The sequence below is a fragment of the Bos mutus genome, chromosome 19 (genome assembly GCF_027580195.1).
Source record: "Bos mutus isolate GX-2022 chromosome 19, NWIPB_WYAK_1.1, whole genome shotgun sequence".
Classification (NCBI taxonomy): Eukaryota; Metazoa; Chordata; class Mammalia; order Artiodactyla; family Bovidae; genus Bos; species Bos mutus.
In genome coordinates, this window is record NC_091635.1 from 35769699 (window position 1) to 35784218 (window position 14520).

Consider the following 14520-nt stretch of genomic DNA (forward strand, 5'->3'; position numbering starts at 1 on the left):
AATCTCTGCTGTGGAACGTAGGTCTGTTTGCATTTTTTTGTTCATTATTTTGATGATGGTAAACGTCTCTGGAGGACAATTTTTAATTTTGAAAAGAATATTTTAGAGCTCCATTGTCAAAAAAAAAACCAATCTTCTCAAGTTGGAAAATTCATCTGAGCCCCCACAGGAGGTGTGACACTAGAGTAACAACATGAATTTGTGCGTGTGGTTTGTAAACTGCCTCCGAGGCAATGCTGGCAGAGGCAAGACACACGTTTCCAAGGGGCAGCCATCTCAGCAGGCAGGGAAAGTATACCACACAACACATTTCGATCATTTTTCATACTCCCTGATTTGGTTACCTCCATGTGAAGGGTTTTAGGTGTTCAATGAAATGTGCCAGAAGCATGGTGGCTCTTGTCTGTTCCCACTGTTATTTCCAGACACTAATTTTGAGAAACCCACAGGAGCCCATCAGTGAACATCTCTGCTGCTGATGTCTATGAAAAGCCAAAGGTTGTCACTGCCATTAAAAGGAATAATTTCTGAAAGTGTAGGGGTGGTTCTCTTTTTAGAGCATGAACTATAAAAGTTATTTTCAAAGAGGAGTGTGATTCATTTATCAAAGTTAAACTGGGGAATGTCGCTTGGTTTAATACTTGGGTAAAGTTGATTGTTCAATAGGAGATAAAACTTATGGATCACACTGTTAGCTCACCTGGAACAAGAAAACTACCTTATCCCAATTATCTCCTTTGATAATCTTGAACAAGTTATTTAATCTTTAAGAAATGTGTGTGTGTGTGTGTGTGTGTGCTTATTGGGATAGAACTAAATAACCTCTAATGCTCCTTCCAGCTTTGGGATTCTGGAGAAGGCACAACTGGGAAAGCAAAGACTCTGGGCTCTGCATGTCTGACCAGCGTGGGCTTGGATCCAGGTCTGCCACTGACTAGCCATGCAAGCATCCATAATCCACATCTGTAAAATGGGATGATAATATCCAACTCACAGGACCATTACAAGGACTAAAGTAAGAAAGCACTTGATATATGTAATTGCTCTCTTTGCCTCCTTTGCATGTGGAATGTGACTGTGAGCAATCCAAGCATACAAAACTGAAACTGACTTTTTAAACCTCTTACTTTCCACACGAAAAGTTTCATGGGGTATGCATTGCCAAGCCACAGAGTGCTATTTTATTACGTATGTAAAAGCAAGGTGACTGTCAGGTCACATTCAGCCAAGATCTTGTGACACAGAGTGACTGCCCAGCTCCTCACTGCTGCGATTGAGAGGTCAGGACAAGCAACTTTCACAATCTGTCTAAGATATGAAGACGGAGATGGCTCAGATAGGCAAAGCGAACAGTGCAATTCTGCACTTTCTAGGGACTCTTCAGTCCTCCATGATACTTTTTAGGAAGCATAGGCACAATATTCATTAAGAGGCCCTACCACCATCTCTATAAACCATCTACACCAGTTGGAAACACTCTCTTAAGAGTCAAAAGATAAGTGAAACTTGGCCACTTTAAGAATAAGTAAGTATTATTAAATCCCATCATGATGGTTAAAACTAGAAAATATTGGAGAGCTTTGGAGAACTCTAGATAATCCAGCAAATAAGACCCCAAAGCATTTGAAGGCTTCAATAACTTAATTACGGGTCTGTGCTAAGTCGCTTCAGTCGTGTCTGCCTCTTTGCGACTCTATGGACTGTAGCTCACCATTCTCCTCTGTCCATGGAATTCTCCAGGCAAGAATACTGGAGTGGGTTGCCATTCTCTCCTCCAAAGGATCTCCCCATTCCAGGGACTGAACCTGAGTCTCCTACATCAGCAGGCCGATTCTTTACCACCAATGCCACCTGGGAAGCCCCACCTTAATTATATTAGCATACAAGTTCATGGTGACTTCTCTTTCCCTAGTTGGTACATTTACTTCTGAATAAATACACAGATCAGTTAATTGGAGTGTAAAAATACACAAACTAATGCTCAGAAACACCTGGATCTGACCTTAATACAGCAAGTATAATCAGACCTAAACTCTGTGTGTGTGCGTGTGTGTGTGCGCGTGTGCAAGTGTAGGTGACATAGGGTGGGGAGCAGCCTTTGGAGATTAATTGCTTAAATTAAGTGCTTAAACGGCATTCTTACAGGTTGTCATCAAATTACATTTGTTTGGCCAATCTTACTTCTCTAGATGATTCATTCTGGGAAAGAAACAACACCCTGAAGATTGTCAGATTAATTCTAAAGAAATTAAAGGATGATGATGTTTTCTCTTTGCTCAGGAACAACAGGAATTCTAGAAGGCCATGCTTCAACCAAACTTAAAAGAAGCAAAAAATATATATATTTTTTTTTTTTAAAGTGAAGAACCCTTAGGTAAATCTGATCAAGAACTTATGTTAGCTAACTTGTTGAGATGGATGAGTCGACTTCCACTAAAGTCTAAAAAGGAGTTTTAAGAGCTGGCGCCTTTTGTCAGTGTGCTGGGAAATGAAAAAATGACTCACTTTATACTTGATGTCAAAATCTTGGTGAGCTCCGGCTTTCGTGTTTCTGAATCAACAAACAGTACTGTATAATGTTGCTCAGGCCATTAGCCAGGAAGTGGCTGGTGACCCTCAACTCCTTTCTCTGTCATGGGTAAAGCTAGTGTGTCCTGGGCAGAAAGGGGTTCCTTCTAACTCTCTGTCATCTTGAGAGACTTGCCCAGCCTCACATGGCACGACAGAGACTACTGACACACAGTTTAAACAACCATTTAGCCTGTTTTATAATGAAGCCCAGGATGGAAAGTCTTAAGGATATCTGCCAGAGATGAATAAAGCAGAGGACTCAACTCCCATCTAGAACCATCTCCTCCAGAATGCGTGGTCCAGGATTCATTCTGCCAACACGTCACTTTCCGCCCAACATGCAGAGAAAGTAGAGGAACGCACTTGGAGCCACAGCCCAAGAGGCCACCTGGTACTGACTATTCCTTCGGTTCATGATGGCCGATGCCAGCCTCTGTCCCCTCTTCGGGGCAGAGCGGCTGTTCCTGAAGATCATGAAGTACGTCGATGATTAGCCCTCGGTACCCTAAAGACCTGCTGCTACTCAAGTTGTGATTACTATTTTTTCCCATAAGAATAAAATTCTGACCTAAATTGTGGTCATTCTAGTCCACACCTGGCAGGCAGCTTTTCCCCCGACCCTGCTGCAGAAGAGAACAGTCTCCTTTGGAAAGGTATCTAAATTTAGGATAACCAGAGTCATCTTGCAGACAGGGACCATAACTTTTCACTGTACACATTCATAATTCAATTTCCGTACTATCAATGTCTCTCTCTCTCTGAACATAAACGTCTATTCTGCTGGAAAAATCCATAGATATCTCTTTAAAAAAATGGCTGTATTGAGATGTATTTTATGTATCAACTCAATGGTTTTTAACGTATTTAATAGTCACACAGAGTTGTGCAACCATTGCCAATATCCATTTTAAGATGGCAAGGAAACCTCTCCAATGTTCTCTGGACTATAAGCTCTAAGAGGGTAGGGATCGTGTCTGCTTTGCTTGCTCCTCTATCCTGGGCACCTGGTCTGACATCTGGCCAAGCACCTGGCAGAGTAGGAGTTCAGTAAGTGTTTGTGATAGCAACACTTCTATGCTGCCCCAGTGCCAACCTGAACCTTCCAGATTTCTAAGTTTCCCAGGTATGAAAAATAGCTACTTTCCTCCAACAGAAACTATTTTTTAAACTTTTTATTGCATATTGGAGTATTGGAGTATGACTGATGAAGGGCTTCCCTGGTGGCTCACCAGTATAGAATCCGCCTGCAAAGAGGAGCCGCAGGAGACGCAGGTTTGATCCCTGGGTCAGGAAGATCCCGTGGAGAAGGGCGTGGCAATCCACTCCAGTAATCCTGCCCCGAGAATCCCATGGACAGAGGAGCCTAGTGTGCTACAGTCCATAGGTCGTAGAGTCGGACACGACTGAAGAGACATAACACGCATGCATGGCTGATTAACAATGCTGTTTCAGGTGGACAGCAAAGGAATTCAGCCATACATATGCATGTATCCATTCTCTTCCAAACTCCTGTCCCATCCAGGCTGCCAAATAACATTGAGTAGAGTTCCCTGTGTGTACAGTAGGTCCTTGTTGGTTATCCATTCAAAAAATACCAGTGTGTACCTGTCCATCCCAAACTCCCTAACTATCCCTTATGCCAATCCTTCCCCCCGACTCTAGCAAGCATAAATTCATTCTCTAAGTCTGTGAATCTGCCAACAGAAACTTTCAATTCAGCTCATTTCCCTGTGGTAGGCAGAATGGTCCCTAAGGTTCCTACTCCTTGGCGTATACACCCTGTATATGCACAATTCCTTCCCCCTTGAATGGGGGTGGGTCTGACCTTATCAGGCCAGTCTTTCTGAAAAAGAGTAGATGTCAGAGACAAGAAGTCAGAGATTCAAAGTTGCAGTAAATACTCTCCTGTTGGCCTTGAAGGGGCAGACAGCCACAATGTGGAGGGGGTCCCATGTCAGGAAATAGCAGGTGGCCTGTAAGAGCTGGCTCCTAGCTGACGGGCAGCAAGAAAGCGAGGACTTAGTCCTGCAGTCACAAGGAACTGAATTCTGCCAACTACCATGTGACCTTGGAAACTCCAGGTTCCAGGAGAAAATGCAGCTTGATATCAACCCTGGGAGACCCTCAGCAGAGAATCCGGTCACACGGTCTTCTGACCCACAAAGACTGGGAGATAATAAGTGGGTATTGTTCGAAGCCACAGAGTTTGTGAAAATTTGTCGCACAGCAATAGATACTGAGTATACACTCCTCCAAGAATTAGGAGGAAGGCAGACAGATTACATTAACTCCCAGGAATGACCAGCCTCAAATTTCTAAGAGGCACTGCTGTGGAATTTTAAAATGAGGAGGCTTTTTAATAAAAAGGAATCTCTAGTTTGCAACATTTCAAGAGGTACAAAGCTGACGTGGAAAAAAAAAAGTGTGAAGGTAAACATCGAGGGTCAGATTTCCTAAAAGGTTCCTATTTTTCTCAGCTTCTTTTATCTATGCATGCAGCAAGCATTTGCTGTGTGCCAGACCCAAGGTTTAAGCACCAGCGTTGCCCTATCCAATATGCCAGCCACCCGCCATATATGGCCTTTGAGCACTGTAAAGTGGCTACTGCGGACTGAAATGTGCTGCTAATGGAAAACACACACCAGATTTCAAAGACTTTACATGAAAGAAAAATAAGGGATTTCCCTGGTGGTCCAGTGGCTAAGACTCTGCACTCCCAAAGCAGGGGGCCTGAGTTCAATCCCTGGTCAGGGAACTAGATCCCACATGCTGCAACTAAAGATTCCGCATGCCACAACAAAGATCGAAGATCCTGAGTGTTGCAACTAAGAGCCAGCGCAGCCAAATAAATAAAATAATTAAATATTTTTAAAATTTTAAAGAAAAATAAGTTAAAAGATCTTGTCAGTATTTTCTTCCGTGGCTCACATGTTGAAAAGACAGTGAAGGAGATGGATGACAAAGAAGTAAAGAAATAAGTACAGATTAAGATAAATGTAAAAGCAAAAAGATAAACACTACAAAGGAAATATGTGTGAAGATAGCGAATGAGAGGGGAAAACTATTTTATATGGAGTGGACAGGAAAGACATCTCTAAGGAGGTAACATGCCCACTTGTAAACCTGCAAGACCACCAAAACCTCTCAAGCACGACAGCAACAGGGTCTGAGGACTTTGAGAGGACTAACAAAGGGAGTTGGTCAGTTGCAGGGTCATCACATTACACTATACCCATTAGGTTCCATGGAAAGTGCGTCCCCTGGACATGTGCGCCCCTGAGCTCCTGTTTGTATAAATTGTTAATAAGTTTTTGTCAGGCTTCCCTGGTGGCTCAGATGGTAAAGAATCCGCCTGCAATGCAAGAGACCTGGATTCAGTCCCTGGGTTGGGAAGATCCCCTGGAGAAGGGAACAGCTACCCACTCCAGTATTCTGGCCTGGAGAATTCCATGGACGGAGGAGCCTGGCAGGCTACAGTCCATGGGGTTGCAAACAGTCAGACACGACTGAGCGGCTTTCTTTTCAAGCTTTTCTAAGTTGGAGGGTGTGTATGTGCTCAGTCGTTTAGTTGTGTCCGACTCTTTGTGAACCCATGGACTGTACCCCTCCAGGCTCCTCTGTCCATGGGATTATCCAGGCAAGAATACTGGACTGGGTTGCCATTTCCTCCTCCAGGGGATCTTCCCTACCCAGGGATCAAACTCAAATCCCCTGGGGTTCCCACACTAGCAGGTGGATTCTTTACCACCGAACCACCTGGGAAGCCTAAGTTGGAGGGTGGACAGTATGAAAAATCAAACTTCCAAGATAATTCTTTCAAACTTTACGTTTTCCAGATACAAACTGTCTTCCAGTTTTAACAGCTACAGCACACTTGGACTCCGTCTGCCCTGTAGCCTACAAAAAATCTCCACTTAGGAATACAACATAATTCCTGATTTCAAGCACGAGACACAAAGGCCAGACAGTTGGCCATCTGCAATCTGAAATTCTTTTTTTTTTCATCTCCCAGTGAGCTGAATTTGCTAAAGATTTGTAAAACCTTCTGACTTCCTGCTACGAATCAGCTGTTTTCTGTATCTGTCTTTTTCTCTGAACAGAGGCAGAAGTGTTAGATAGTTTTCAAAAAAATGTTCTGAGTTACTTGACTACACAGACCTCCAGGCAACAGAAAGCAGGGCAGAGCCCAGAAAGGCTAGCCAGGGCACCTGTGTCCTCACTCAGGCACCTAAAGCAATGAAGCTCGACGTACTTTTCCAGTAATTGCCGCCCCTGAAAAACACATTTACTGCCTGTCACTGTGCACACACTTTTATATTTTTTAAAAAAAACCATCTTTGTGAGCCCTCCACCCTACACACACACACACACACACACACACACACGTGTACACATACACACGTGTACACAAACACTTCCCTGATTGACACTCTGGAGCAAGGAAGTGTTGAAAATAGACTATTTAAAAAAAAAAAAAAAAAAAAATAGTATCCTCCATTCACCTGAAATGAGAGGCTTCTGAAATGAAGATGCCTCCCTTTCTCTTAATATCAGTTATACGCAATCAGACACAGGGCTCTGAAGTTGATTTTTAAGAGCCTTCGGAACTCGCCCCATGCCTTTGTAATGAACAGTAAAAGTTAATTACTACCCACTTTTAATAGGGTTTTGTTAACAACAGCATGCTATTTTTTTTTCTTTCAAGGCCCAGAATCTGTTTCATAGGAGGCATTCACGCTCAAATCACAGGGAAAATGCAGTGTTCTTTCTCCAGAAAATCACTTACACTGACCAACCAGGAAGAGAGCATCTGCTCCAGTCGCCTGTGCCATTAGTGGTGAAAAAGGTTTGCACTGATCCATTAACCACCTCCCCCCACTTCCTGGGTGACCCTCACGACCAAGAAGGGAGCTTCAGGAGACAGCTGGGCCGCCATGGTAGCTCAGACAGTAAAGAATCTGCCTGCTAATGCAGGAGATGGGTTTGATCCCAGGGTAGGGAAGATCCCCTGGAGAAGGAAATGGCTAGCCACTCCAGTATTCTTGTCTGTAGAATCCCATGGACAGAGGAGGAGCCTGGTGGGTTACAGTCCGTGGGGTCGCAAAGAGTCAGACACAACTGAGCAACTAAGTATGCACCCACTGGAAGCCACTAGCAACATGATTCCCGAACTGTGAATTAGGCAAGAGAAGCTACCAAGATAGCCCAGAAATCGACCCTGACCTGGGTCCCTCCCAATGAAGCTAACGGGGGAAAAAAAAAAGTCAAAATAGTGCTCATTCTTAAAAAATATTTTTTCCAAAATTATGTTTATGAGGAACCTTGGAGAAGGTCTATGAGATTAATCCAGGGGGTCTTTCTCCTTTACACTTCAGGGTACCACCTTGTACAGAAGACAAAGTGTCGATGAAAATATCGCACTTAAAACCTCTTTTCTTAAAGAATTTCTGCCCCAATAGGTTTGCAGATGCATTTCACAAAAATCCTTTAAAACGGAGCGAAAGGAGCACTGCTGGTCATTTTGGCATCTTCATTTATGTCATTCCAGAGACGGCACCACCCGGATCCCAAATCTGTTCTCAGAAATGTGCGCAAGAAGATTCTCCAGGGACTTGGGGGAGCCTGGATAAAGTGCACTGGCTCCCTGCCAGGACAAAGAACACAATGATATTCTGTTAAAAAGCTAAGTGCTTTTTTCCCCCCCTCTCTCTCTCTCTTTCTTCTTTCTTGGAGGGGTTGTTGTTCAGTCTCGCTAAGTCGTGTCCCGGAGAAGGCAATGGCACCCCACTCCAGTACTCTTGCCTGGAAAATCCCATGGACGGAGGAGCCTAGTGGGCTGCAGTCCATGGGGTCGCTAAGAGTCGGACACGACTGAGCGACTTCACTTTCACTTTTCACTTTCATGCATTGGAGAAGGAAATGGCAACCCACTCCATGTTCTTGCCTGGGGAATCCCAGGGACGGCAGAGCCTGGTAGGCTGCCGTCTATGGGGTCGCACAGAGTTGGACACGACTGAAGTGACTTAGCAGCAGCTTAGCAGCAAGTCGTGTCCTACTCTTTGCGACCCCATGGACTGCAACACTCCAGGCTTCCCTGTCCTCCACTATCTCCCAGAGTTTGCTCAAATTCACGGAGAGGGAGTTTTTCATTGTGCATCAAATCCCTGAAGACCACAAATAAATCCCAGACATTAATGCTGATGCAGTCAGAACAGGAAGTGTTAACACCAACATGAGCAATGAACTTGAAAAGATTCCCGCTTTAGATCATACTGGGATGTGCTTAGCTCTTGGAAAATGCTTATCTTACTGATAAGGACCTGTCAGGGAGGAGTGATCAGACTGTGTTCCACGGCGTCCTGAAGATGGGGATCCATGTCAGATGCTGGGATCAGTGGCAGCATCCAGGAGTGGCTTGGGAGGGAAGGCCTTGAACTCCACCGTAATCTCCATCAAGTCACACATTCAAATAAAAGTGCAATCTAAGGAAAACCAGCGGGCTTATGATACAAAAGCAGCTTCAAAGAGAGCCGCTGGACCCTTTTCCAGGCAGCTGACGAACTCCTAAAATTCCCCTAATGAGACAACGTCTGAGTCTCCAACCCACCTTTCCCACTACAGACTGATTCACGCATCCAGTTTAGGGATATTTCCTTCCAACAAAGAATCCCAGAGGGGGAAGTGAGAGAATCCCCGGCTTGTAACAAAAAGCTTTGCTCTGAGTTCTGGCCTGGACCTTGACCTTGGCTATGAGATGGGCAACTAACTGACGGCACCTTCTAAAGCGCCAGTCTTCTTTTCCACAAAATGAAATGGGTCAACTCTAGACCATCTGTAACAGCCCTTCCAAGTCTAAAATTCTACAATCTCTATCACCAAATAAACACAAAGACAACTGTCTCTTTACAGGCAACTATTGGCCCCTAGGGACCTCTGCTGTTTAGAACTTTCCAACAGGCTTATATTTAGTTCAGAGACAACAACACTGAACATAAATGAGGAGAATATTCCAATGAAGTGGGTTTTTTAAGTTAAAATGAATCTATGGGATGCTACTTCTTATAGTTCTTTACTCTGAATATGAATGTCTAAAAAACAAAACACCAACACTCTGAGCTAGACTGTAATTCAGCTGTATTTGCTTGATCTCTTAGAGCTATTCTTCTTTCCTGGAACTAGGGAACATTTTATGAGTCAAAATAAGGTGAGTGAAACAGTAGAAACCAGTATTCTCTATACTCGTTTAAAAGGCCTTTGGTTTTTCATTTAGTTCAAAGTGCTAATTTTCAAGAAATTTTTGTTTTCTTTTTGCTGGATTAAATATGAGTAACAGACAAAAAGCTGAGTAAGGAGAAACAAACACTAATTTTTTTTTTTTTTTTAAACCATGGTCTGGTTTTAGCTTGGCTAGTAACTAGCTGTGTGGCCCGGCACATATTACTTAGCCTTTCTGAACCCTGGTTCACTCATCTGTAAAATGCGGGCAACACACCAGTCCACCTTCCGCTCCCTTCTACCAGAAGTTAAATGAGATAAGGCCAGGGAAAAAGAACAGACATATAGTGTTGGTTCTTCTGATGACTTTCCAAAACAGGGGCATGTGCCTAATTTTTTAAAGTATGGACATTGCTACTAATTAACTGGTGGTTAGAACAGAGACAAGTCCTAAAACATAGGCTGAATCAGCCCAAAGCAAATCAAGAGTTGTAGCAAGGGGACTTCCCTGGCAGTCCAATGGTTAAGATTCCCCCGTCTGATGCAAAGGGCACAGGTTCAATTCCTGGTCAGGGAACAAAGGTCCCAGGGCATGTGAGATGAGGCCAAAATTTTTTTTTTTTTAAAGAAAAGAGTTGTAGCAAAAGTGAGGCTTCCAAACGTCTATTAAGTTGGTGGCAATTTTCTTCTTCTTTTTTTTTTTTTTTTAATATATTTACTCATTTATTTTTGGCTGCACTAGGTCCTCATTGCTGCAGGTGGGCTTTCTCTAATTGTGGAGAGTGGGGGCTACTCTTTCCTGAGGTGCGTGGGCTTCTCATTGTGATGGCTTCTCTTGTAAAACACGGGCTCTAGGCAAGCCAGCTTCAGTAGTTGAGGCCTGTGGGCTCTAGAGTGCTGACTCAGTAGTTGTGGCACGTGGGCTTAGATGCGCTGTAGCATGTGGGATCTTCCCAGACCAGGGATTGAACCTGTATCCCCTGCACTGGCAGGTGGATGCTTCACCACGGGACCACCAGGGAAACCCCAACAATTGTCTTCTTTGAAGACACGTCAGTTGCTTCCCCAGTTTTCAGTTTTAAGGTTAGGAAGACATAGTGCTAAAGTGGATGGTGGAGATTGTGGGGTTCACTACAGGTCAGACCTTAGAGGTCTAACCTCTGGTAAGCTGGGCCTCCTGTCCTCACGCATCATGACTTGGTTAATCTGAATCCTTCCACGTGGAAACCTCTCTCAACCAAAACCACCCTCTGTTTCTCTAACAAAGAAGAAAACTACTTTGGAATATGACCTTTCAGATACTGAATCACGCTTTGGTCCAAATGGATGATACATTAAGTAAGCTATAATTATACATTATGTTACAGGCCTAGCCTCATTTCATTTGCCCATTAAGAAAAGAAGGGCCTCCACCTATACCACTCAAATAAGATTACTTCACACCAAAACTGTAGTTATTTCAGTACAAAAAAAAAAAAAGTGTACAAAGAGTGGTGGTGCCTGAGGATTCAAGAAAGTCTGAAAAGGGAACCAACCAGAATAAAGAGACGTTGCAGGTGGTATAGATGATTCCAGAGTTGGTTACTTTCTTGACTATCACCTGCCTCGCTGGGCATTTCATGCCATACCAGCATTGCCCGGAGATCCCAAACTCCTCTCAATAAATAAAGTCATTAGGAGGAGATGGAGTGGAAGCAGACACACCTCCAAGCTGAACTACTCCAGCCTAGCGGCTCAGGGGTGGGAAGATCTCAACAATTCCTAAAATTGCTTTGGTTAACCAGTTTCATTCATTTGCTGCCCCATTGTCCACAGAGCCGGGTGCTGCTTCTCCACAGGATTTACACGGTCTGCCTACCCACATGGCATCCATCCTTCAAGGACCTTGCTCAAATGCTGTCTCCTCCAAAGTCACAGAACCGCGCTGCTCGAGTGTTCACTGGATGGGGGGGCTGATCTCTTTTTGGCAGTCAGCCTCCCTCGGATACATTTTGCAAACGCGGAGCTACTTTGATCTTGTCCTGGATTGTACTGTGGGTCTTAACACTTGCTCCAGATGACACATGCAGACAAGTCCCTTGGGAGCACAACCACGTTCTTAGTTAAAAATCTTTTTCTCTCCCAAAGCACCTTGCCCCTTCCCCAAAGCAGTGGCTCAAGAACATATCGGAGAGATTAAGGGCACTGTATTTAAACATAAATACGGTTTGGGTCGCCGGTGTCACGTGTGTTGTCACACCAAACCACACTAGGTAAGTTTCAAACTGCCCTGAACGGCTTCAAGCTCCCTCGCAGTCCCTGGACAGGCGCTAAGCAATTGTGAAATCACCAAAAAGGTAGGGAGGCAGAGGGGGAATAAAGGGAAGCCGGGCCTGAATAATCCTCACTGAGTCATCGTTTCCTGAATGATAGAGCTTGCCGCTTGGCGGGGACGAGGGGTGCGGATCCGGAGAAAGCAACCTGAGCGGCCGGTAGAGGACGAGCCCAGGAAGAGTCCCCCGCCCCTTGCCCTACAGCTGGGGGACCCGAGAGCCGGGGGGCCCGGCCGGCACCCGCGTGCTACAGCGCCCCTCTGTGGCCGCGCCGCAGTCCCCGCCGCTCCCCGCTCGCCCGCAGACCGCTTTCCCCGCGGCCCAAGAAACAAGACACGCACAAAGTTTCCGAGCCAGGCGGTTAGAGAAAGGTCGAGGCCAGGTTCCCGAGCCTCGAAGCACGGGCGTGGCTGGAGCGGTGCCCAGGCTGGCGGCGATGGCAAGGGGTCTGAGTCCAAATGGACTTCCCCCCTCCCCAAGGATTCCGAGATGCCCCCAAGCGGGACCCGGGCCCTCCAAATCCCGAGGGCGAAGGACTGCTTCCTTACCCCAACCTTCTAGCGGTGGGCGGGAAGGGAACCCGGGTCCACCAAGGGAACGGAATGCCCACCCCCCAGGGTTGCGCTACCAGGGTGTGCTTGGAGCTCTTGGGTTTGCTTTTTTCATTTTCTTAATTGGAGGAAGGGGACGACCAACTCCCTTTGGCGCATTTTGATCCTCAGCGATCAGAATTCTGGATGCCCCCAAAGAACCCACCTGCAGTCCACCGCCCCACCCAACGTTACTCTCCTTGCTGGGGTGACAAGTGGAAGCAGCAACTCCCCTCCTCCTCCCCCTCCAGCCTCCCGGTTTGGGAGGCAATGTTCCACCAGGGTTTTCCCCGCCGTCCGCAGTGGACCCGCTGGCGGGAGGCGGTGGTGGGGAAGCGGCGCCCTGGAGCCTGGGACCGGCAGCTGGCGAGGCCCGGCCCGGCGCGGCGCTTACCTCGTCCACGGTGAGTGGCATGCAGATCCGGTACTCCTTCAGCAGCATGGTCCTGCCGGCCACGGACCTCCGAGGCGGGAAGCGGGCGGGGCAGGGGTGGGGGCTCCCCCAGATCAACAAGGCTGCCGCCCAGGCGCAGAACTGAGCGCCGGGAGCCCCGTGCTTGGAGCCGGTCGGCGAAGCAGCCCCCCGGGCGGTGCGCTCAGTTTCTGGCTTCCTCCTCTCCGCCGGAGAGCATGTCAAGGTTTGGGTCCGGGTGTTCGCTGCTCCCCCGCCTCCTTCCTCGCCGAGGTCGATCCGCCTGGAACGCGGTGTTGCAAAGTCAGGAGGGAGGGAGACCCACGGGAAACCAATCTGATCGGCAGCCCCGGGCAGCAGGAGCGGAAGCCAGATCAGGACATGCCCGTCGGCGGGCGAAGGAGGGGAAAAAAAAAACAAAACCCACGAGGTTTCCAAAAATTACACGGAATACACAAAAGTCACCCTCTCGATCCGCCTCTGAAACCAGATCTTAACCTGGCGACTCCCTCCCACCCCCTTTTCCGGCCGGTCTGCCCAAGGCGAATGTCACCGAGCACACATTGCAGCCAGAGCCAGAGATGCTGACTTTTCAGACAAAGGCTCGAACGGCTGTGCTCCCCGGCGGTAAACAAGATTTCCTTCTCTTTTTAGGGCCGGTCGCGGAGGCGCTCCAGGGTCTCGCTGGGTGAGAAAAGGGAAGCCTCCGCCGCCGCGGCCGCTCGGCTTCTGCGGGGCTGGGGCCCCGGGTTCCTCCGACCTCGGCTCGCGCCTGAGAGGGGCGGGCGGACGGGAGGAAGCTGGCGCCTTCCGCGCGCGTCCCCTCCCCCGAGTCCGGATCCCCGAGCGCCCTGCGTGCCCGCGAGTTTGCAGCCACCTCGCCGGGGCCGGAGAGTCGGCGCCGAACTGCGGTGTGCCTCGGGCCGGGGAGGTGGGTGCGGGAGGAGCAAGCGCAGCTGACATCAGCAGCCGTCGCGGCGGGGAGGGTAGCCCCATCCGGCCAATGGGGAAATGGCAAAGAATGTGGAGGATTTAAACAAAACAGCATGTCTCTCCCGGGCTGCTGCCAGACGGCGGGGCTGCCCCGGAGAGCCCAGGCCGGCCGGCGCTGGGGAGGATCGGAAAAGAGGGGGCTCCCGTCGGCTCCTTGAAACCCTTTGAGTCTTGTTCTCAGATGTACCCCGGGTGCCACGGTGCTCTGTCCAGCCACTATGGGTAGCTTCTGGGTCCAAGGTACAGGAGTGTGTCCCTTGACCTTTAGAAACGGTTTTTGTGGGGTTTTTTTAAACAAATGCCCACCCGAGAGCGTTTTCACTTTGGTCCAGTAAACAAGTCCAGCGCTGGAGAGGCAACGGGATTTGGGAGCAAAAGAGCAAACCCGTGCCTGGTTTCCTAACTGGTTTCAGAGCAGGAATGCAGA

General features: G+C 47.4%; 1 protein-coding gene across 1 annotated transcript in view; it reads right to left on the reverse strand.

Moving 5' to 3' along the window:
- Positions 1–13273, reverse strand: part of PITPNC1 (phosphatidylinositol transfer protein cytoplasmic 1) — a 264102-nt gene extending 250829 nt beyond the window's left edge. The window contains exon 1 of the mRNA XM_005887768.3: positions 13083–13273. Within this exon, the coding sequence (XP_005887830.1) occupies positions 13083–13130 (48 nt within the window). The 5' untranslated portion in view covers positions 13131–13273. The remainder of the gene's footprint in view (positions 1–13082) is intronic.
- Positions 13274–14520: the final 1247 nt, after the last annotated feature.